The sequence below is a fragment of the Myotis daubentonii genome, chromosome 4, assembly GCF_963259705.1.
Source record: "Myotis daubentonii chromosome 4, mMyoDau2.1, whole genome shotgun sequence".
Taxonomy (NCBI): domain Eukaryota; kingdom Metazoa; phylum Chordata; class Mammalia; order Chiroptera; family Vespertilionidae; genus Myotis; species Myotis daubentonii.
In genome coordinates, this window is record NC_081843.1 from 12,389,745 (window position 1) to 12,415,135 (window position 25,391).

Below are 25,391 nucleotides of genomic sequence, written 5' to 3' on the forward strand. Positions count from 1 at the left end.
GCACATCATGCTCTTCCTGTATGGGGGACGCAAACATGCAGCCAGGACAATTCCAACCCCCACTTTAACTGCTGGATGGCCTAGGGCAGTGGTCGGCAAACTCATTAATCAACAGAGCCAAATATCAACAGTACCACGATTGAAATTTCTTTTGAGAGCCAAATTTTTTTTTAACTTAAACTATATAGGTAGGTACATTGTTATTAACTTAATTAGGGTACTCCTAAGGCTTAGGAAGAGCCACACTCACGGGGCCAAAGAGCCACATGTGGCTCGCGAGCCGCAGTTTGCCAACCACGGGCCTAGGGAAGTTGCCACCTTGCCCCTTGGTGCCCAGGACACACTTGGTGAGTCCTGGGCAGCGCCACACCTACCAGCACAGCAGTTTCATGGGTAGGTAGGGCTGCACCATTCTCCCCAGAGCCCTGGTCTGGGTGTAAAAGGTGAGCTTTGGTTCAGAACAGGGCAGAGAGAGGCTGTGATGGTCTCTCCCTCCTATCACTGCCTTGATATCCCTGGCTATCAGCGATTCAGTGGGTGCAAAGGGATTCAAGGGGGCAGGTGTCAAGGAAAAAGTGAGTCAACTTTAAAATGTCTTTACATGCCCTTAGGATTTTGTTCAGGTGCCCTGAGCAACCAAGTTGTTTGTTTCTCATATATATTGAAGTATATGAGAAACAATGGGGCACTTAAAAATTCCATACTCCTCTATGGGGATTAGGCATTATCCTCAGACACCTATGTCCAAAATCCACAAACTACAAAGGTGGTCAGTCATTTTTGTCATGAGGTTAAAATACTAAGTGCAGTTGCCCCAACAACAATTTAGATAAAACACACGACCCTATTTTTTTGCATCTAATATACATTCAAATATGTCATAATTTTACATTCCAAATTCTTGACTTTCCTACATTTCTGACTCATTATAAATCAAGATGAACAAAATATCAAGGGGAAAACATTTTATTTATATTTTTTTATTGATTTCAGAGAGGAAGGGAGAGGGAGAGAGAGAGAGAGAGAGAAACATCAATGATGAGAATCATTAATCAGCTGCCTCCTGCACGTTTCCTAATGGGGACTGAACTCCCAACCCACCCATGTTCCCTGATCAGGAATTGAATCGTGACCTGGTTCATAGGTCGACACTCAACCACTGAGCCATGCCAGCTTGGCCATTTTTAAATTGTTAAATCTTCCCTTTAGCAAACGTATTTTATTGGAGAGAATTAAGGTACTTTTCAAGAAAGTTGAAAATTACCCAGGCAGATTAACTTTCATTTTAGTAACAGAGTATTGGGGAAGAGGAAAACCAGATGCTACCAATGCTATCCATCTTGTGCTTCCAGCCGGTTGTGGGCATCTGCAGGGCTGCAGCTGGATGTGACCGTTTTATGATACTTTACATTCATGGCAGGTACTGTTTGAAACCCCAATAATTTCAAGTAAGAAGTTGCTAAGAAACATGTCAACGTTTTATCTTAAAGATACAAAATAAAGGAGAATGAAATAGTCCATGAGAAATACCACATTCAGAAGATCAACCTGAAGGGACAGATTCATCTAGTGATGTCACTACATGGTCACTGAAAGGGAGAGAGCTCAAGACTTACAATGATGGGTGACTGGCTAAGTTTGGCTCAGAAATAGCTTATGATAACCTATCCTGTACACTAAAATTGAGGTGTCAGAAGAATCCTTAAAGACAGGCAAATGATAGGAAGAGGACCTGAATAGACACTTCTCCAAAGAGGACATACAAATGGCCAATAGACATATGAAAAGATACTCAACATCACTAATCATCCGGGAAATGCAAATTAAAAGCACTGTGAGATATCACCTCACACCTGTCAGAATGGCTATCATCAAAAGTCAACAAGTAACATACTGTTTTCCATAGTGGCTGCACGAGGGAGAAAAGGGAACAATCATGCAGCCACTATGGAAAACAGTATGGAGGGTCCTCAAAAAATTTAAAATGGAACTGCTTTATGACCTAGCAATTCTAGCTCTGGGTGTATATATGAAGAAACCCCAAACACTAATTCAAAAGGAAAGGATGCACCCCTATGTTCATAGCAGTATTATTTACAATAACCAAGACAGAGAAGCAACCAGGTGCCCATAAATAGATGAGTGGATAAAAAAGTTGTGATACGCCCTAGCCGGTTTGGCTCAGTGTATAGAGCATTGGCCTGCGGATGCAAAGTTCCCAGGTTTGATTCTAGTCAAGGGTACATGCCTGGGTTGCAGGCTCAGTCCCTAGTAGGGGGCGTGCAGGAGGCAGCCAATCAATGATTCCCTTTATTGATGTTTCTCTCTCTCTTCCTTTCCCTTCCTCGCTGAAATCAATAAAAATATATTTTAATTTTTTTAAAAAAGTTGTGATATATGTATATAATAGAATATTACTCGGCCATAAAAAAAGAATAAAATCTTACCATTTGTGACAGCATGGATGGACCTAGAGGGTACTATGCTAATTGAAATAAGTCATTCAGAGAAAGACAAATACCTTATGATTTCACTTATTTGTTGAATCTAAAGGACAAAATAAACTAACAAAATAAAAATAGGCTCATAGATACAGAGAACAGACTGATTGTTGCTAGAGGGAGGGGGGGTTGGGAGACTAGGTGAACAAGGTGAAAAAATTTAAGACTCATTACAAAATAGTTGCAGGGATGTCAAGTACAGTGTAGGAAATATAGTCAATAACATTGTAATAGCTATGTATGGTGCTATGAAAATATAAGGGGGAACAGTTTGTAAAGTATATGATTGTCTAACCATTATACTGTACACCTGAAACTAATACAAAATAATACTGAATGTAAATTGTAGTTGAAAAATATTCATTTAACAAATATTGACTGGATTTCAACTACTATTGATTGGTTTTGAAGGTCAACAAAATATTCAAGAATGTTTACAGATGAGATTAAAAAAACAACAACAACACAAACAGCAGGTGCCCTAGCTGGTGTCTCAGTGATGAGAGTGTTGGCCTGCACACCAAAGGGTTGTGGGTTTGATTCCCAGTCAAGGGCATGTACCTGGGTTGCAGATTTGATCCCTGGCCGCAGTCGTGGTGCATGTAGGAGGCAACCAATCAATGTGTCTTTCTCACATCAATGTTTCTCTCTGTTTCACAAAATCAATGAAAAACTATCCTTGGGTAAGGATTAACAACAACAACCAAAAAAATACATATACACGCCCACAAAGGTAGGCAAACGAAAGGTATGAACTATAAAAATGGCATGTTAAGTGGGACACTATTTTTTTGGTTAGTCCTCACAATTTATTTATTTTATTTGGGGGGGGGGGAGGTTTAATCAATATTCTTCCATTGAGTTTTAGAGAGAATGGAAGGGAGAGGGAAGGAGGGAGGGAGGGAGGGAGGAACAGAGAAAGAGAAACGGAGGGAGGGAGGGAGGGAGAGAGAGAGAGATAGAGAGAGAGAGAGAGAGAGAGAGAGAGATTAGTTGCCTCCGCACGCGCTCCCAGACCAGGGCCAGGGATCCAGACTGCAACTGAGGTACATGCCCTTGACCGGAATCGAACCTAGGACCCTTCAGTCCGAGGGCCAACCCTCTACCCACTGAGCCAAACTTGCTAGGTCAAGTGGAACACAATTTAAAAGTATGCATTCGCCCAGCCAATATGGCTCAGTAGTTGAGCCTTGACCTATGAACCAGGAGATCATGGTTCAATTCCCAGTCAGGGTACATACCTGGATTATAGGCCCAATCCCAAGTAGGGGGTGTGCAAGAGGCAGCCAATTGATGATTCTCTCTCATCACTGATGTTCTACCTCTCCCTCTCCCTTCCTCTCTGAAATCAATAAAAATAGTTATTTTGTATTTATTTTTAATATTTTAAGAAAAATGATCTTAAATATAATGTTGCATGCAATTAACATTAATCTCAAGAAAAATGATTTTAGCCCTAACCGGTTTGGCTCAGTGGATAGAGCACCAGCCTGCGGACTCAAGGGTCCCAGGTTCAATTCCGGTCAAGGTCATGTACCTTGGTTGCGGGCACATCCCCAGTGGGGAGTGTGCAGAAGGCAGCTGATCGATGTTTCTCTCTCATCGATGTTTCTAACTCTCTATCCCTCTCCCTTCCTCTCTGTAAAAAATCAATAAAACATATTAAAAAAAAAAGAAAAATGATTTTAAATATGATGTTACATACAATAAACACCAATTATTCAAGAAAAATGATCTTACATATAATTCTATTACATGCAATAAACATTAATATTTCAAGAATAAAAGGATTTTATGTATATTACCCAAACTGTACTAACATAATATGATATCACAAAAGTTGTAGGAAATATTAAAAATCTGAAAATAACAGGATTACTTCTATTATAGTCTAGAATATTTCCCCCCCTCTGGCTCTATTTTTGTTCATCAGTTTATGTTGTTCATGATATCCCACAAATGAGTGAGATCATATGATATTTATCTTTCTCCGACTGACTTATTTCACTTAGCTTGATGCTCTCCAGTTCCAACCATGCTGTTGCAAATGGTAAGAGTTCCTTCATTTTTACAGCAGCATAGCATTCCACTGTGTAGATGTACCACAGTTTTCTAATCCACTCATCTGCTGATGGGCACTTAGGCTGTTTCCAAATCTTAGCTATTATAAATTGTGCTGCTATGAACACAGGGGTGCATATATCCTTTCTGATTGGTGTTTCTGGCTTCTTGGGATATAGTCCTAAAAGTGGGATTACTGGGTCAAATAGTCCTTATTTTCTTTCTTATTTAATCTACGACTCCTCAAATTTTTCACATGACGAAATAGGCTGGATGGAGAAGTCTCCCCATGACCAGCTGACAGCTTATTGTTGTCTAGGCCCTATGAGGTCTCAGTCTTGTGGGGAAAGAACCCTGTGTAAAGTATATTCTATACCTTTCCCCTGCACTCAGTACTTTTCCACTGTGTCCACTTGGGGCTCCTGCCCTCTCTGCAGTTTTCCTGTTATTCTCATTTCAGGTGTTACAAGAGAGAGCTAAGGGGCCAAGAAGAGCAGCTCTAGACTTGGCTCCCTGCAACCTCCTGCAGCTGCATCCAGCTTAACTGTTCGCCCCCATCACATAAGTAAGAGACATATAAATACCTGCCCTCCATACTCTTGCTTGCTGACACTACTTTGGTCTCAGCCCTTCTGTTCACAGGTATAACAATAAACTTTGCTTTTCAATTTCATTCTGCCTGTTCCTCTAAGTATCGACCTAACACCTGCAGTCAGTGAGCTCACACCTACCTGCTCAATGTCACAGCCAAAGGCTTTCTGGCCCTGAGGCTGGAGGGTGTCTAGGAGTCAGCCCCCACCCCTAAGGCCCGAACCTGAACAGATACTTCCTATCAGTGCTGGTCAGATAGCAAATGGCAAAAGTACCAAAAGCTGGGCAAGTCTGACATCATGGGCCGCAAGGTCAAGACCCCAAATGACTTCAGGGAGTGGGATAAGCAATGCCTTCATCTAGTAAGACAATGTTTGACACCATCAAGTTTCTAATGTGCACTTGTACCCCAACAAGCCATCTGCCAATGTGAAGGAGAAGGTGTCAGAAAACAAGTACTTTCCCACAAAAGGAGAGGATGAAATATCTGCTGCCACCATGGAGAACACGGAGGCTCAATGTGGCTGCTTGTGGTCACTGAGACCTTTTGGACATGCAAAGCCTCAGTTGAAATATCTGGGCACTGGGCCAGCACACAGAACCAGCTGCACCAACTTCCTCCCTTGCCTGCATCTCCCTGTCTCCCCATGGTGAGATGATAGGGAACTGCTCACCTATATGACAATTTCTAAATTTAAAAAACTGGTAAGTACGTAACAGTGTGGACAAGAAATGCACCCGCATAGCAGTGTAGCCTTCCAGGGATGGCACCAGGGTCACAACTGCCTGGGCAGGCAGTCACCCTCTGCTTGGCTGCTAACCAGTGCCGATCTTTAAAGTGAACCCCACACTATAAAAACCAAAGAGAAAAACAGAACCAAAGTGCTCTAGCCCAGGCAGCCCTAGAATTTCTTTCAACGTCACCCCATGGTTTCTTCTCTTTCAAAGGTTCCTGTAACCTCGGCCTTGGAGAAAAACAACTAATGCAAAACTCAATTCTAGTTTATGTTAGGATTTAAAAAAAAGTTTTTATTGATTTTAGATAGAAGGGAGGAGAGATATAAAAAACAGTGATCGGCTACCTCCTGCATGCACCCCCCGCTACTGGGGGTCTAATCTGCAACTTGAGCATGTGCCCCAACCGGGAATGAAACTGGTGACCTCCCAGTACATGGGACAACACTCAACCAACTAAGCCACACTTGCCAGGCTATGTTAGGATTTTAAACAACACTTCCTGCAACGCAGCTTGTCTGTCTGTACGTCGGATGTACTAACACCAAATTGGGAGAAGGGCCACAAGTCACTTTCCGTCAAGATAAAGCCCCAGCTGGGACTGGCACAGGCTGCCATGCTCTATGAGGGCTGCACTCACCCAGGAAGGGGGGACTTACACACTGCTGTCAGTGAGGGACAGGCTGTCTGCGTCGCTGGAGAGGCTCTGCTGCTCACTGTCATTGGCGCTGGTGGCTGGAGCGAGGGCATAGCCAGAGTTGACATAGTAGGGGTGGACAGGCTCCCGCCAGGATCCATATCTGCAAAGAAGGAAGGCACGTCAACAGCAGCCCAACATCTTCTCCTATTAATCCACATTTTTAGAATCATATGGATACCCTTGTATAAGAACTACAAATGCAAACAATTCAAGAAAAAGTAAAAAGGGCTGGCATCTCCTTCCTGCCTCCCATCCTCCAGTGGGATCGGTTAATCCCCAGGCATCTTTCAGGTCTTTCCTCTGCATTTCGGTAGATGTGTAAGTGAACACACAGATTATTATTTGGATTTGCATTTTTATGCACGTTAACTAGGAACATGACACAGCTGTTCTGCTCATCCTTCTTCTAAAGAGCAGACTTATTTGCTGCAAAGTACACCCAACCTCCTGGGTGTTCCAGCAGCAGTGTCAACCCTTGCCCACTACCTTGTGTAGGCCCACTTCAAGGCAGCCAGAACTCCTGTGCACATGTCTGAGAACTGCCACAGGATGGAATGTAGGGAATGACGGGGGAAGTATAGAAGTTTAACAGAGTGTTCATGCTGCCCTCCAGTCACTCCCTGGGTGGCTTTCACCTCCAGATGTCATGTGATTAGCCAGAAAATGACAATTTATTTTAGTTAACAGTCAGGCTGGCAGTTTTGAGTGTCATTTAAATTCCTTCCTCTGTAAGTTACCCATTCATACCTTTTGCCCATTTTCTACTGTGCTGTTTGACTTTTTTTAAAATTATGTTTTTATTGATTTCAGAGAGAGGAAGGGAGGGAGAGATAGAAACATCAATAATGAGAGAGAATCATTGATAGACTGCCTCCTGCACGTCCCCCTACTGGGGATTGAGCCTGCAACCTAGGCATGTGCCCTGACCAGGAATTGAACCAGTAACCTCTTGGTTCCTGGGTCCATGCTCAAGTGCTGAGTTACACCCAGCTGGGCTCTTAATGATTTACATTGGTCTTTAAATATTCTCATTATTAATTAACCTCTGGCTACGTATAAAAAAGATTTTTTTTCTTTAGAGTCACTTTAAGAAAAAATCCTCAACCAAGGATATGTTTATTGATTTTAGAGAGATAGGGGGAGGGAGGGAAGACGGGAAGAAGTGGGGGAGAGAAAGAGAGAAACATCAGTGTGGGAGAGAAACATCGATGGGGCAGAGAAACATCGACCAGTTGCCTCCTGTCCATGCCCTGACTGGACATCGAACCTATACCTGCAACCTTTTGGTGTATGGGACAACACTCCTACCAACTGAGCCACCCAGCCAGGGCTAAAGTCACTTTTTTAAAAAAATACTGTTTATATTAATTTTGGTCATACGAAAGTGCCCACTCCCCGACACTGTGCGTGCAACCTCCTCCTGTCTGGTCGACCTGTTACGGCATCCCGGTTAATTAGCATATTTCTCTATTTTCAATATATATATATTTTTTCTTCTATTTATCTTAATTTTTAAAACTGCCGAAACCGGTTTGGCTCAGTGGATAGAGCGTCGGCCTGCGGACTGAAAGGTCCGGGGTTCGATTCCGGTCAAGGGCATGTACCTGGGTTGCGGGCATATCCCCAGTAGGAGATGTGCAGGAGGCAGCTGATCGATGTTTCTCTCTCATCGATGTTTCTGACTCTCTATCTCCCTTCCTCTCTGTAAAAAATCAATAAAATATATTTTTTTTAAAAAAATTGACTAGTAGATCTTTATCTAAAATGCATGTGGATGTAAAATCTACCTCACTTTCTTGCATCAAAATGGAAAGCCAGTTGTTAACACTAAACTGAATCTTTCTGGACTTCCCTCACACACATATCTATTCTAGTGTCTACACTGATCTATCTACACGTCAGCTTTCCTGACCCCCTCACTGCTGCCCTTGGCCTTGTGTTCCAACACCACCTCTTCTTCCCAAACACTGTCCTTGAATAGTCACTTCTGTCAGGCCTCTACAGGTCATGATGAAAGTGGGAAAGGACTAAGGTTGTCTGCGTAGGAGGCTGGGGTTTTCATGCTGAATGCTCAGTGATGTGCACAATGGACCCCAGTCACAGTCCTCACAGCCCCAGCCTCACTTCTGATTAGAGTTACTGCTCACAGTACTTGAGCACTTGCTGTACTGGTGAATGACAGGCTGTACTGACTGCCAGGACCTGGGATGCATCACCCTGTCCTTTGGACTTCAATGTCCTCAGTGTAGAAAGAGGAGAGACCAGATTTTTCTAAGCTGACAGAATCCCTGTGGACACCCCTTGACTGATGAACAGAACCTTCTGGAGGCCCTATTTCATGTCATGCGCATACCCAGGAAAAGGCACTTTAATAAGACCGCAGGACACCGTGGTATCATGGACACCTGTCACACAGGCTATGTGGAGCTGGGCTGGGTCAGACACTGGGTTTGGAAGGCAGGCCTACAGAGGAGGGCCATGTCCCCTGGGGGCCTCGACAAGAGCAGCACCTGAGGCCACAAACACCAGAACAATGCCAACTATGGTTAGTACTCCTCCTCTTCCAGCCACCGAAGTCACAGCAATGGACAGTAACTAGGCCATATGACTTACCTACCAGCCCAGGAAGCAGATGTTCATCATTCCAACACCACAGAGGGGGAGCAACACCCAGGGGGTTAGTCACTATCCAACACACAGTATTTCTGACCCACCCAATGTAGCCCGAGGGCATCCTTGGAGGCCACTAGTATGTTCCCGCCCAGTGAGAGCCAAGGCAGGGCTCTGAAGGCTCTCAGGAAAGCATCATGTCCAAAGATGTACAGGAAGGACAGGGAATCTTTGGGATGTGGACAGTCTGTCCCTAGGTCCTGTTTACACATCCTTGTCTAGACTGTATCTGACATAGAGCAGAAGAAATGATATGCAACGTCATCTTCTTTGCTTTAAATATCAAAAACTTATCTTTTAAATGACAGTTATTCTTCTGGCACTTACAAAATAAAACCACCAATATCGTCACCCAACAGCCACTGTACTGAAATTCAAATTACAGGCTAAGTGCTGAACTGTTTGTTTTTCAGTTTCCTTTTAACATTTAAGGAATATTACACTTTGATAACTTTTAATAACACCCATTTGGTCAAACAAAAATTTTTTGAATTGAAGAAGAAAAGGTGTCACGGCACGGAAGCCCAAGCCCGTGCTTCAGATCATACTGAAGAGCCCCACACCTGCACGCGCCCACCTTCACCTCCCGCTATGGGACAGGAATGATGGCAGCACAGGACCAAGTCTCAAGCTTTGATGCGTCCGGTATGTCTGCCTTGCTCCTCTGACAGCTCCCAGAAAATTCATCTTTAAGGTAATAAGTAGGGAAAACACAGATTTTTAAAAAATATATATTTTATTGATTTTTGACAGAGAGGAAGGGAGAGGGTTAGAGAGTTAGAAACATGGGTGAGACAGAAACATCGATTCAACTGCCCCCTGCACACTCCCTACTAGGGATGTGCCCGCAACCAAGGTACAAGCCCTTGACCAGAATCGAACCTGGGACCCTTCAGTCCGCAGGCAGATGCTCTATCCACTGAGCCAAAACGGTTTGGGCGAAAAACATGGATTTTTAATTTTCTATAGTATCCAGTGCAGAGCAAGTCCCATTATGTACATGCATTCCAAGTTCAGAGAACAAAGGGAAGAGAAGATACAAAAAGAAAAAAAAAAAAAAAAAAAAAAGGGAAGAGAAGAGAAAGGAGGAAGCGCTACCCATCCTGTTTACCTTTTTAAAGTTCTAGACATGAAGCTGGCTCCTGGGACTAGTGCTCACCTCTTGCCATGGAAAACAGAACCGCTGGGCCTTCACTGCAGGCTGATGTGACAAAGAAAATTCTGACCAGTGATGTGTGAGAGGAAATGGCATGTGGGGAACTCCAGGACCAGAGGTGGGAGGGAAGTGTGTGTGTGTGTGTGTGTGTGTGTGTGTGTGTGTGTGTGTGTGTATGCACGTGTGCTGATGTGCAGACACAAACTCCTACATGAATATGGGCACAACAAATATGGCCAACTCCTCAAGTGGTGTATCTAGGGAAACATCCAACTCCTCTATAAGCTTTCAAAGTCCTCAGAATAAAACCTGCTGGGACCCATACAAGCACGCTACCCCTGCCCCCGGCGGGCCCTCATCCTGCCTGTATTGACTGCTCTCTGGCTGTTGTTCACAGGACTTTCATTTTACATCTTTTTACATTTAACCTTTCTATTCTCTTACTTTTGTGTCTCTTGTTAAGATCCAGTGTGACAACCGTAACCGGTTTGGCTCAGTGGATAGAGAGTCGGCCTGTAGACTGAAGGGTCCCCGGTTCGATTCCGGTCAAGGGCATGTACTTTGGCTGCGGGCACATCCCCAGTGGGGGATTGCAGGAGGCAGCTGATCAATGTTTCTCGCTCATCGATGTTTCTAACTCTCTATCCCTCTCCCTTCCTCTCTGTAAAAAAATCAATAAAATATATTTTTAAAAAAAGATCCAGTGAGACAGTTTTTCCTTTTAATTGTATCACTTAGTCCTGCTGCACTGAGTTTGATCACTGAGCGTGGGGCCACCATCTTAACTTGCTTTCTGTTTGTCATTGGTTCTATTTGTTTTGCTCTTTCTTGCCTACTTTTTGAATATTTTTCATGTTCCATCTCCTCCCTCTAATAAAGTAACCCTTTCACTATTCTGATAGTGATTCCCATAAAGATGACAATAGGTAGCCTTTATGTATTGAAGTCCAATGTGCATTTACCTCTTCCAAGGCAACACAAGGTCAGAATTTCCTCCCTCACACACTGATATGCTACAGGTATCGTGTATTTTAATTCTATATATGTCTTAAACCTCACAAGACATTATTAGTATTGTTTTACCAACTGAAAGTCACCTAGAGTTACCCCCATATTTGCCCTTTCTTCTCTGTGTCCAGGAGTTTCTACTGAGAGCATTTTCCTTCTGCCTAAAGAACATCCTTAAGAAACCAAGATGGCGGCATAGGTAAACACCGGAGTTTGCTGCCTCGAACAACCACTTCAAAAATACAACTAAAAGACGGAACGGACAAAATCCAGAACCACAGGAAGGCTGGCTGAGTGGAAATTCCACAACTAGAAGGAAAGAGAAAAGCATACCAAGACTCAGAGGAGGCGCAGTGCGGAAGTAAAATACCAAGGTACAGAGGCGCACACGGAGCGGGCTGGCGGCTGAGGGCGGGGTTGTCGTTTTCAATCAGGAGGGAGTCTCAGGCTCTGAGCTCCAGTTCCAGGCGAGTATCTGGGGACCCAGACTCATAAGGGAGAAGCGGGACTGTCTGGCAGTGGTCAGAACTCGAGGGCAGCTTTCTCTCGGAGGGGCTTGCAGCAATTGCTGAGACACTGAGAATTGGAGCCTCTGAGAGGAACCATAACTGCTAGCCCGGCCCTGTTGATCCCGTGGGACCTGCCCCGCCCAAGCCCTGCAGGGAGGCTTTTGCTGGATAGCCTAAGGCAGAGGCTAGATTAGCACCTCCCTAGAGATCCAGGAGCCAGTATACCCAGAGGTCAGAGTGGGACCATCCAGTTTGCAGCTCCATGGAACCATAAAGGACACACTCAGGGGGCAGACTCAGTGAGCACCAAAGCCCCACTGAAGCAAGTCTTGCCCCAGAGGGGTGTCTCCAGCACAGAAGTTCTCCCACTGCAGACACAGCTGATTCTCACAGCCAATTGGCCTGGAGGTCAATTCCTCTCAGTGGTACCTACAACAATCAAGGCTTAACTACAACAAGACTGTGCACAAAGACCACAAGGGGGTGCACCAAGAGTGTCCTCCTCAGGTAATTGGGGAGGCTGAACCACTGGGCCCTAGAGGACACTTAGCACAGAAAACCACTGTAACAACACAGGGAAGCATAACAAATGTGGAGGCAAAGAAAAAGGACACAAATGACAGAAATGGAGGAAAGTAAACTACTGGATATAGAGTTCAAAACCATACTTTTAAGGTTTTTCAAGAATTTTCTAGAAACAGCCGATAAACTTAATGAGACCTAAAAGAAATCTAGTGAGACCCTCGAGGTTGTGATAAAGGACCAACTAGAAATTAAGCATACACTGACTGAAATAAAGAATATTATACAGAATCCCAACAGCAGACTAGAGGATCGCAAGAATCAAGTCAAAGATTTGAAATACGAAGAAGCAAAAAACACCCAACTGGAAAAGCAAAATGAAAAAAGAATCCAAAAATACGAAGATAGTGTAAGGAGTCTCTGGGACAGCTTCAAGTGTATCAACATCCGAATTATAGGGGTGCCAGAAGAGAGAAAGATATTGAAAACCTATTTGAAGAAATAATGACAGAAAACTTCCCCTACCTGGTGAAAGAAATAGACTTACAACACCAGGAAGCACAGAGAACCCCAAACAAAAGGAATCCAAAGAGGACCACACCAAGACACATAATTAAAATGCCAAGAGCAAAAGACAAAGAGAGAATCTTAAAAGCAGCAAGAGAAAGACAGTCAGTTACCTACAAGGGAGTACCTATACGAATGTCAGCTGATTTCTCAACAGAAACTTTGCATGCCAGAAGGGAGTGGCAAGAAATATTCAAAGTGATGAATGCCAAGAACCTACAACCAAGATTACTTTATCCAGCAAAGCTATCATTCAGAATTGAAGGTCAGATAAAGAGCTTCACAGATAAGAAAAAGCTAAAGGAGTTCATCACCACCAAACCAGTATTATATGAAATGCTGAAAGGTATCCTTTAAGAAGAGGAAGAAGAAGAAAAAGGTAAAGATACAAATTATGAACAACAAATACACATCTATCAACAAGTGAATCTGAAAATCAAGTGAATAATCTGATGAACAGAATGAACTGGTGATTATAATAGAATCAGGGGCATAGAAAGGTAGTGGACTGACTATTCTTGGGGGGGGGAGGAGGTGGGGGGTGCGGGAAGAGACTGGACAAAAATCATGCACCTATGGATGAGGACAGTGGGTGGGAGTGAGGGAGGAGGGTGGGGTGGGAACTGGGTGGAGGGGAGTTATGGGGGGAAAAAAGAGGAACAACTGTAATAATCTGAACAATAAAGATTTAATTAATCACAAAAAAATAGTTCAAAAAAAAAAAAAGAACATCCTCAGGCACCTCCTTTAGTAAGGGGCTGCTGGTGACAACTTTCTGTGTTTGTCCATCTGAAACAGTCATTATTTCCCCTTCATTTATTTACTTTTTTTTTTTTTTTTTAAGAGAGAGAGGAAGGGGAAGGGAGAAAAACATCAATATGAGAAAGAAACATCAATTGGTTGCCTCCCATACACATCCTGCCCGAGTACTGAACCCTTGACCCTTAGGTGCATGAGATGATGCTCCAACCAATCAAGCCACACCCACCAGGGCTCCCCTTCATTCTCTCTTTTAAAAAAATTTTTTTTTTTTTTTACTGATTTCAGAGAGGAAGGGAGAGAGGAGAGATAGACACATCAATGATGAGAGAGAATCATTGATCGGCTACCTCCTGCACACCCGGTATGGAGGATCGAGCCCACAACCCGGGCATGTGCCCTTGACTGGAATCGAACCTGGGATCCTTCAGTCCGGAGGCCGATGCTCTATCTACTGAGCCAAACCAGTTAGGGCTCCTCTTCATTCTTGAAGGATATTTTCACTGGATTAGAATTCTAGGTTGGTGATTATTTTTAATTTCTCTGGAACCTTGTACACTACTGGTGGGAATGTAAAATGGAGCATATAGTATGGCAGTTTCTAAAACTTTAAAACAGAATTACTGCATGATCCAGTAATTTCACTTCTTGGTATGTATCCAAAAGAACAGAAAGCAGGGTCTCAAAGAGATTTGTATACCCAGACACTTCAATAATACCACCTGTCAGCTTGTCCATCTTTCATTCTTTGGAAGGTAACAAGGTGCCAGTCCTACCCATCTGCCTCCCTATGGTTGCTAGAGGCAGCTTCTCAGACTAGCTGATGGCTCCTCCGCCTACTCCCAGTGCTAAGGCTGAAGTGAGGTATTACTCCCTTACCTGTAACTCACAGTGGCTCTGATCATGCCATAAGCCAAGGGCAACAGGCAGTTCAACCCATACAATATCGATCACTAATCGAAAGGCCAAACTCAGACTTCTTCCACTGGCCCAGTAATGCCTTTAGAGCTATTTTTACTGCACAAGATTCAGGCCATAACTACACATTGACTATGATGTGTCTTCAATGTCCTTTAACCTGGACAGGCCCTCAGTCTTCACCCTTCCTGACCATGACATTCTCAAGAATCCATACCAGTTGTTCTGTAGAATGTCTCATTGTTCCCTTGCTATGAGGTTCACATCAGGCATTTTTGGCAGGAACATGAAAGAAATGATGCTGTATCAGAACAAGAAGAACATCATGTTGACTGGTATTTTTCCTTTGCAATCAATAGGCAATTCATGGGGAATGTACATACTCTATTTACACCCAGTGATTTTCTTTCTCTTTATTTATTTATTATTATTTTACATATATTTTATTGATCTTTTACAGAGAGGAAGGGAGAGGGATAGAGAGTTAGAAACATCGATGAGAGAGAAACATCGATCAGCTGCCTCCTGCACACTCCCTACTGGGGATGTGTAGGGAGTTTCTAAATTAAACACTGGCCAATTTCTGTGTGCATTAGAATCAACGCTCTATCCACTGAGCCAAACCGGTTAGGGCTTTCTTTTTAAATATGTCATTATTGATTTCAGATAAGAAGGGAGAGGGAAAAGAGATAGAAACATCAATGAGAGAGAATCATTGATTGGCTGCCGCCTGCACATCCCCTACTGGGGATCAAGCCCGCAACTCAGACATGTGCCCTTAACAGGAATCAAACCTGGGACCCTTCAGTCCGCAGGCTGACGGTCTATCCATTGAACCAAACCGGCTAGAGCACCCAGTGACTTTCTAATGCCATCATTTGAGCTGTATTTATTATTTGGCATTCTCCTGTGAGGAAGACTTTCCCTCTGCCACATTTATTTATATCAGTGTGGACTCTGAGATTTTTATTTATCCAGTAGATTAGAATCCATTCCTTTCATTTCTGCTCATACCTGATCATGGCCCCATCCATCTGTGAACATTTTCTTGTTCCTGTCTGAGCCTAGAGCCCACACCTTAAGGGACTGGCCTCAGCCATGTTCCCACTATAGCACCCCTTCTGTATCTTCTATGTCCAGAGAAGGGCTCTGGCACCAGAAGGGCACGGGACAGTCACTGGGTAGACAGAAACCTGGGACATTGCCACCACTGGCTTCCAAAAAGGTAAACTAAGGAGAGGAGTGTGTTTTGGACTCTGGTGTGTGTTGTCCCGAATCCCAGAAGAAAGGGTACACGGCCTTCATTACCTCGTGGACAAAGGGTAATAGGCATAAACTATGCAAGAGAATTGAACGCTGGCCAATTTCTGTGTGCATAGAACCTGAGTGCATAGCCTGCCCACAGGGGCTGAATCTGACATGCCCAGGACACTCTGCAGTGACCAGAAACCTCCACAGCCAAGTGTCAGAGGATCTCATGATGGAGGCAAACACTCCCTTCTGTGCCAGGTATGTTCTGTGATATGGAGGCTTGTTTCTCAACCCACCCTTTTTGTTTGTTGTTTGGGGGTTTTTTCGTCAATCCTCACCTGAGGATATTTTTCCATTGATTTTTAGAGAGTGGAAAGGAGGAGAGACAGAAAGAGAAAGATCGATGTGAGAGAGACACATTGATTGGTTGCCTCTCACACGTACCCCAACCAAGGTGGGGATCAAGCTTGCAACTGACCGGAATCTAAACAGGGACCCTTCAGTCTAAGGGCCAACACTCTATGCACTGAGCAAAACCAGCTAGGGCCAGAGGGTGGTTCTTGATCATATTACAATCAGCACAAATGTACGGCGACCTCCCCACAGACTCCGGTAACATCAAGTGTACCTTCCTGCTTGATCTTCCTGAGAAGAAGGGTGGGAAGGAGCGCAGGAAACAAGCACTCATTGGAAGAGATTCAGAAACAAGCCACCACTTAGCAGCCAGCCATCTGGTGTGGTGTGTAGGGACCAAATGGCCGCAGCCATGATGAGCAGCTTCCAGGCTGACTTGTCAACATTATCCACTGAGGGGAAGGGGTATCCCAGACACTGCAGAATTGCCATCAATCTGCACCCATGGAGTCAGCAGCCAGCAGCCATGCAGGCAAGAACAGCATTGCGTGTTACCAACCATCTCCTGCCGGAAGCAGCTTCCAATGACACCACCGTTCCCTGGAGCCTGGTCCTCACCAAGACCTGACCGACAACCTGCACGCACAGGAACCCACACCTGTCACTGCCCCATGGAAGCAAACAGCTGAGCTCTGTCCAAGCCTTTAGGGAAATGAATACTGCTGTACCCGCTGGTCCTAAAAGCCTAAATTCCCCTAGATCAAGGCACATAAACTGTTTTTGTAAAAATAGCTTTGCTGAAGTATGACATACAATAAACTGTGCATAATTAAAGTGGATAATGTGATGATTCTGACATATGTCAACTACACCCATGAAACCATCACCAAGACCAACATAATGAATGCATTCATCTCCCCATAAAATTCCTGTGCACCTTTGTAATTCCTCTGTCCAGTCCCCCTCCACCCCCACCATTCTCACTTGAGGCTACTTTGCATCTTTTAGAATTCTGCATAAATGGCACCACCACACAGGGAGTACATGTTCCCTTTTTTTTTTGGCTTCTTTCACTTGGCACACGGATTCTGAGATCCATGAAGTCACTGTCTGGAACAGTAGTCATCCCTTCTGTGCCAGGTAGTGTTCTGTGATGTGGAGGCCTGTTTCTCCATCCACCTAGCAATGGCCACCTGGGTTGCCCCTGGAGATGAAGGGTACATACCTCTCACAGTGACAGTACTTCACACTGGCAGGACCAGCACCCACCCAGCTCTGTCGCCCTCTCACAGGAGGATGTGGGAGTCTAGACCCAAACCTGGGTGCAGGGTTCCCAGACCAGAGTTCTTTTCTACCAGCCTCAAGGAGCCACAACTGAGGTTATCATCCAGAGACACCACCAGCCTTTGAACCAGTGTTACTCACAAGCCTGACCCTTAGGAAAAAGAAAGGAGGGGCCTGCTTCCCAACAAAGCAATTTGCTCCTAGAGCTCTATCTTCTCACAGTATAATCTTCAAAACCACAAAGAAATGACTAAGACAAAGGCGCCAGAATAGTTAGAACACTTCATTTCAAATTAGTTCAAAATGGCCCTACCTGGTTTGGATCAGTGGATAGAGCATTGGCCCATGGACTGAAGGTTCCAGGGTTTGATTCCAGTCAAGGGCATGTACCTTGGTTGCAGGTTCCCTGGCCCTCATCTGGTGGGTTCAAGAGGCAACCAATCGATGTCTCTCTCTCACATAGATGTTTCTCCCTGTCTCTCCCTCTCCCTTCCACTCTCTAAAAATCAATGGAAAAATATACTCGGGTGAGGATTATCAAATTACAAAATGCAGGGTACCAACCCACAGGTGAGATGAGCTTCTGTTTGTTTTGTAGCAGCAGCGACGACTTAGGTGCATGTTGCCTGCGTTCACACACATACTATCACTTCTAAAACAAATAACTAAGCTTTGCATCCAAAGGTCAAAAAGTTTATACTAAAAAATGTGATAGAAATCCGGTCAATGTCAGCTATAAAAATCTCTATTTTATGTCCTCCATGCAAAATCAGGAACTGGGCCTTTATGCAAATGATCAGCCAACGTTAATAAATAGCCCCCCCATGAGGCCCCCCCTTCACCGCACTTACATATCCATTGTGAGCTCTACTTAGACACTTGGGGTCACTGTTAGGGGCAGGAAGAGGTGATGTCAGAAGCTGAACAGACAGGTTCCACTCATACATGGACCACTGGGCACTTACTGCCTCTATGATAAAGCTGAGGTAAATCAGGATGGGAGGAGATAAAGGCTGAGAAAAATAAGTCACCTGGTTATACCAGGTGCAAGCTTCCTGCTTGGCCATCACGTCACTCCGTGGCTTCACACTCCTGCAGACTTTTTATTTATTATTATACAGCTGGAGCACCCTGCCTGTCACTGTGAATGAACTCTGAATTGCACAACACATCAAAGGCCCATTATGGTCAAATCAAACAGGATGTGTGTTCAGTAGAACAGGCACAGCACAGACTGGGCCAGACAGCTGCTGGGTGGCCATTCTCATTTGTCCCCTCCAGAGATGGACAATAGATAGAGCAGCTCTCAGGGCCACCACTTGCCAACTGACCTTTCCTTCCTTCCCTGCAAAATGGGATGACAGCGGTTGCTTCACAAGGATTCCAAGAGTTTAAGAATAGCATACAAGGAGCACTTGCTGGCATATGATATAGAAAGCCCTCAACTCAGACTGGCAACCACGCACTCCAGTCAGGGCACAGTGTCCCTAGCATCGAGTGGGAGAAGAACTGCGTGTTAAAGGCTGCAAGATGCAGTTAAATCCCTCACTTCAAACTAGCTTTCTGTGAGAGTAATACAAATGCTTAACAACCCATATTAAAGGCTCTAGTCAGAAGGACATCCTACTTAGGGGAGCCTAGGCTCACGACTGGGAAAGGCCCACTGCTGCTGGTATGGCAGGTGCAGAAGAGAAGGCACAGGTGGGGTCCCACCAGGTATCACTTTTTAAAAAATATATTTTTTATTGATTTCAGAGAGAGGAAGGGAGAGGGAGAGAGAAACATCAATGATGAGAGAATCATTGTGATCGACTGTCTCCTGCTCGCCCCCTACTGAGGATCGAGAAAAAATCCAGGTATGTGCCAGAACCGGGAATCAAACCATGACCTCCTGGTTCATAGGTCGATGCTCAACGACTGAGCCACATGAGCCAGGCTGGTATCACTTTTTCTTTGCCATAATTCTCACATGTAGCTTTACTACTCAAACCAGTAACACTTTAAAATCTAGATAAAATAGTGGTAACTCTGAGCAGTGGGCTATCAGCTCATATTTTTGCTTACTGCACTTTCTAATTTTCTTGCACCAAATGTATTTCTCTCAGGAAAATCTTATTTTATTGTGCTTTGCTTTACTGTGCTTCACATATACTGCATTTTTTACAAATTGAAGGTAAGACCCTCCACCAGCAAAATGATTATGACTCATCAAAGGCTCAGTAATGGTTCACATTTTTATAGCAATGAAGTATTTTAAAAGTAAGATATGTACATTTTTTAGACATAATACTATTGCACACTTAATAGACTATAGTGTAAACGTAACTTTTATATGAAACTAGAGGTCCAGTTCATGAAAATTCGTGCACTTGGGGGGAGGGGGGGGGTCCCTCAGCCCGGCCTGCGCCCTCTCTCAGTCCAGGACTCCTCAGCGGATGTCCACCTCCCGGCTTAGGCCCACACCCTGGGGATCGGGCCTAAGCTGGCAGGTAGACACCCCTCTGGAAGCCTGGGAGCCCTCAGGGAATGTCCAACTGATGGCTTAGGCCTGCTCCCCGGGAGAAGCGGCCTAAGCCGTCAATCGTACATCCTTAGTGCTACCGAGGCGGCAGGAGAGGCTCCTGCCACGGCCGCTGCGCTCCCAGCCATCAGCACAGCTTGTGGCTGAGAACTCCCCCTGTGCAAACACACTGACCACCAGGGGCAGCTCCTGCATCGAGCGTCTGCCCCATGGTGGTCAGTGTGCATCACAGTGACCGGTCGTTCTGCCATTAGGGTCAATGTGCATATTACCCTTTTATTATACAGGATGGGAAACAAAAAAATTTGTGACTCACTTTATTGCATTATTTGTTTTATTGCAGTAGTCTAGAAATGAACCCACAATATCTCCAAGGTATGTCTGTATAACTTTGACAATAATATATCTCTGTATGTTATCCCTGCAGAGCAGTTATTGAAATATATGGGACAATAAATATGAAGACCACTTTCAACATTATTATAGCATTCTATAGAAGTCACTTATGGACCTTACTATTGAGAGTTCAAACATGGTGAGTTAACAAAACAAAAGACCTCATTCCTTTCTGCTCAGTAAACACTGCACATTTAAATCAACTTTACCCTACTCACTGCCAGTTTCTTAAATGCCATAGAAGTCTCTTCAAGACTTGGACTTACACAACTGTTTCATATCAGATTTTTAAGATATTCACATGGATTTGAGGAAGAGGAACTTTATGTGGTAGTATTCAAAAAGCAGAACAAAAGCCTGGCCAGTATGGCCCAGTGGATTGAGTACTGTTTCATGCACCAAGAGGTCACTGGTTCAATTTCTGGGCACATCCCCGGGTTGGGCTCCATCCCCAATAGGGGGCACGCAGGAGGCACTGACTGACCTTTCTTTCTTTTTTAAATATACTTTTGTTTATTTGAGAAAGGAAGGGAGAGGGAGAGAGAAAAACCAATAATGAGGGAGAATCACTGATCGGCCACCTTCTGCACGCCACCTATTGGGGATCAAGCCTGCAACCTGGGCATGTGCTCTAAACTGGGAATTGAACCATGACTCCTGGTTCATAGGCTGATGCTCAACCACTGAGCCACAGTGGTCAAAATCGATGTTTCTAGCACTCTCTTCCTCTCCCTTCCTCTCCCTCTAAAAAAATATCAATAAAAACATACATATATATTTTTGAAAGTGGAACAAAAACATTTTAAAGAATATGCCATCATGATATTTAATGAATTGTTCTCACTGTAATGATGAGGGTCAGCCTGCACCCAGTACTGCTCTCCCCTGGAAACCCCAGCCCCTCATTCCAGCCTTGATACCTCAAATAAAAGCTCCAAAGATTTATTAGTGCCACTCATACTATGTGACAAACTCTAATAGTCACAGTTGCAATAAACTTTTATAAGTGGTAATTCCCAAGAATTTATAGGCAATTTAGAATAATTTACTGAGATGCTATCTGATATCTTTCAGACATGAGCTAGAGAACCACAGGAGACCCTAGATCTGGGTCCCTGCTGACTTCAAAATGGCAGATCAGGTGTCAGACTCACAATCTCCTTTTATTTTTTTAAAATATATTTTTACTGACTTCAGAGAGGAAGGGAGAGGGAGAGGGAGAGAGAGAGTTAGAAACATCAATGATGAGAGAATCATTGATTGGCTACTTCCTGTATGTACCCTACTGGGGATCGAGCCCACAACCTGGGCATGTGCCTGTGACCGGAATCGAACCTGGGATCCTTCAGTCCACAGTCTGACACTCTATCCACCGAGCCAAACCAGATAAGCCATACTCACAATCTCTAACACAGGCTGTGATCAGGTAATAACCCAAATCAAAATGTAAGAGGCTGATAATCACAATTCCAAAGCCACTGTAACAAAAACTCTGGTAAGAAGACCAGTTCTCAGTGTGGAAGCTTTAAGACCAAAATAGAAACAGTATAATTTGTTCCCTTGAAGTAATTCAGAAATTAGCCGAAACCAGTTTGGCTCAGTGGATAGAGCGTCGGCCTGCGGACTGAAAGGTCCCAGGTTTGATTCTGGTCAAGGGCATGTACCTGGGTTGCGGGCACATCCCCAGTAGGAGATGTGCAGGAGGCGGCTGATTGATGTTTCTCTCTCATCGATGTTTCTAACTCTCTATCTCTCTCCCTTCCTCTCTGTAAAAAAAAAAAAAAATCAATAAAATATATATATAAAAAAGAAATCACTATGACCCTTGCCAGGGAGCTCAGTTGGTCAGAGCATCATCCTGATATGCCAAGGTTGCGGGTTCGATCCAAGGTTAGGGCACATACAAGAAGCAAATAAAAAATGCATAGATAAGAGGAACAACTAGTTGATGTTTCTCTCTCTCTCAAAAATTAATAAATTTTTAAAAATACAAAAAAATCATTTAAAAAATAAATCACTAATTCCAAGCCTCGAGTCACCCTCTTAACTTCGTAACATCATCAGGTAATTCTCAAGATCTCTCTACGCTAACAGTTTGTATGGCAGCCCTGACCCCTGCAGGAAGCTTGTGTCTAGTTTCCTTGACTCTAAACCTCTGCGCAGAGAGTGAAAACCCGAGGGAAAAATGGAAAATCTTTGGGTATTTTGTTTCTATAAGAGGTATTTCATTTTTCTGCTTCTGAGTTCTCTTTCACAATGTTTCAAAAGCATTTTCTTTTTGCCTGGGCGTGTGGCTCAGTGGATGAACATCAACCAATGCACCAAGAAGTCACCGGTTCTATTCTTGGTCAGGGCACATGCACAGGTTGCAGGCTCGATCCCTAGAAGGGGCGTGCAGGAGGCAGCTGATCAATGTTTCTCTCTCTCACTGACGTTTCTCTCTCTCTCCCCCCCCCTCCTCTCTCTCTCCCCCTTCCTCTTCCTCTCTCTCTCAAGTCAATAAACACATATTGTAAGTCCTAGCCACAGCAATCAGACAAGAAGAAAAAATAAAAAGGCATCCAAATTGGAAAGAAGGATAAAAACTGCCATTATTCGCAGATGACATGATATTGTACATAGAAAACCCTGGACTCCACCAAAAAACTACCAAATTTAATAAAGGATTTTGGCAATGTAGCGGGATACAAAATAACACCTAGAAATCATTTGCATTTTTATTCACCAATAATGAACCCTCAAAAAGAGAAACTAAAAAAAAAAAAAAAAAAAAAAAAAAAAATCCCATTTACTACTCCAACAAAAAAAATTAAGATGCTTAGGAACAAACTTAACCAAGGAAGTAAAAGACCTATACTAGGAAAACTGTAGAACCTTGAAAAAAGAGACAGAAGATATAAACAAGTGGAAGAATATGCCATGTTTATGGATTGGTAGAGTTAACATCATTAAAATGTCCATACTACCCAAAGAAACGTATAGATTCAATGCAATCCTTATTAAAATACCAACTGCATATTTCACAGATCTAGAACAAACACTCCTAAACTTTATATAAAACCAAAATAGACCCTGAATATCCACAGCAATCTTGAGGAGGGGAAAAAAAAAGTCGGAGGGATCACAATACTAGATATCAAGTTATACTACAAAGCCACTGTAACAAAACAGCCTGGTACCAGCATAAGAACAGGCATATAGATCAGTGGAACAGAACAGAGAACCCAGAAATGGACCCAAGTCATTATGTTCAATTACATCTTTGATAAAGGAGGCAAGAGCATACAATGGAGTAAAAACAGTCTCTTCAACAAATAGTGTTGGGATTATTGGACAGCTACATGTAAAAAAATGAAACTAGACTACTAACTTATACCATACACAAGAATAAATTCAAAATGAAAAAAGAATTAAATGTGCCCTAACTGGTTTGGCTCAGTGGATAGAGCATCGGCCTGCGGACTGAAAGGTCCCAGGTTCGATTCCAGTCAAGGGCATGTACCTTGGTTGCGGACACATCCCCAGTAGGAGGTGTGCAGGAGGCAGCTGATCGATGTTTCTCTCCCATCAATGTTTCTAACTCTCTCTCCCTCTCCCTTCCTCTCTTTTTTGTAAAAAATCAATAAAACATATTTTTTAAAAAGAATTAAATGTAAGTCATGAAACCATAAAAATCCTTGAAGAAAACATAGGCAGCAAAATATCACACATCTCACGTAGCAAAATTTCCACTAATACAATGCCTAAAGCAAGAGAAACAAAAGAAAAATAAACAAATGGGACTACATGAAAATAAGAAGCTTCTGCAGAGCAGAAGAAATCAGCATCGCCCTAGCTGGCTTGGCTCAGTGGATAGAGCGTCAGCCTGCAGACTGAAGGGTCCCAGGTTCAATTCCGGCCAAGGGCACATGCCTGGGTTGCGGGCTCGATCCCCAGTGGGGGGTATGCAGGAGGCAGCCAATCAATGATTCTCTCTCATCATTGATGTTTCTATTTCTCTCTCCTTCTCCCTTCCTCTCTGAAATCAATAAAGAAATATATTTTTAAAAAAAGAAAGAAATCAGCATCAAAATGAAAAGGGAAACCACAATATTGGAGAACATATTTGCCAATGACACATCTGATAAGGGGTCAATATCCAAAATATATAAAGTACTCATACAACTCAACCAAAAGAAGACAAATAACCCAATTGATAAAGTGGGCAAAAGATCTAAATAGACACTTCTCCAAAGAGGACATACAGATGGCCAAGAGACATATGGAAAAATGCTCAATGTCATTAATCATTGGAGAGATGCAAATTAAAACTAAATGAGATACCACCCTCACACCTGTCAGAATGGTTACCATCAATAAATCAACAAACAATAAGTGCTGGAGAGGATGTGGAGAAACAGGAGCCCTAGTACACTGCTGATGGGAATGCAGGCTGGTGCAGCCACTATGGAAAGCAGTGTGGAGTTTCCTCAAAAAATTAAATATGAAACTGCCATTTGACCCAGTGATCCCTATTCTAGGAATATATCCTAAGAAGCCTGAAACACCAATCAAAAGAATATATGCACTCTTATGTTCATAGCAATGTTATTTACAATAGCTAAGATCTCGAAACAGCCCAAGTGCCCACCAGTAGATGAATGGGTAAAAAAACACAATGGAATACTATGCAGCCGTAAAAAAAAAAAAAAAGGATCTCTCACCCTTTGAGGCAGCATGGAGATATGAGGAGAGTATTATGCTAAGTGAAATAAGTGAGTCAGAGAAAGACAAGTATCACATGATCTCACTTATATGTGGAATTCAATGAACAAAATAAGCTGACAAACAAAACAGATCCAGAGACATGGAAGCATGCAACAAACTGAGGAGCCTCAGAGGGAAGGGC

General features: G+C 43.5%; 1 protein-coding gene across 4 annotated transcripts in view; it reads right to left on the minus strand.

The window, feature by feature from the left end:
- Nucleotides 1–25,391, minus strand: part of AXIN1 (axin 1) — a 77,066-nt gene that overhangs the window by 27,981 nt on the left and 23,694 nt on the right. For all 4 annotated transcript variants that reach the window (XM_059692513.1, XM_059692512.1, XM_059692511.1 and 1 more), the window contains exon 3: nt 6,548–6,688. In XM_059692513.1, the coding sequence (XP_059548496.1) occupies nt 6,548–6,688 (141 nt within the window). The remainder of the gene's footprint in view (nt 1–6,547; nt 6,689–25,391) is intronic.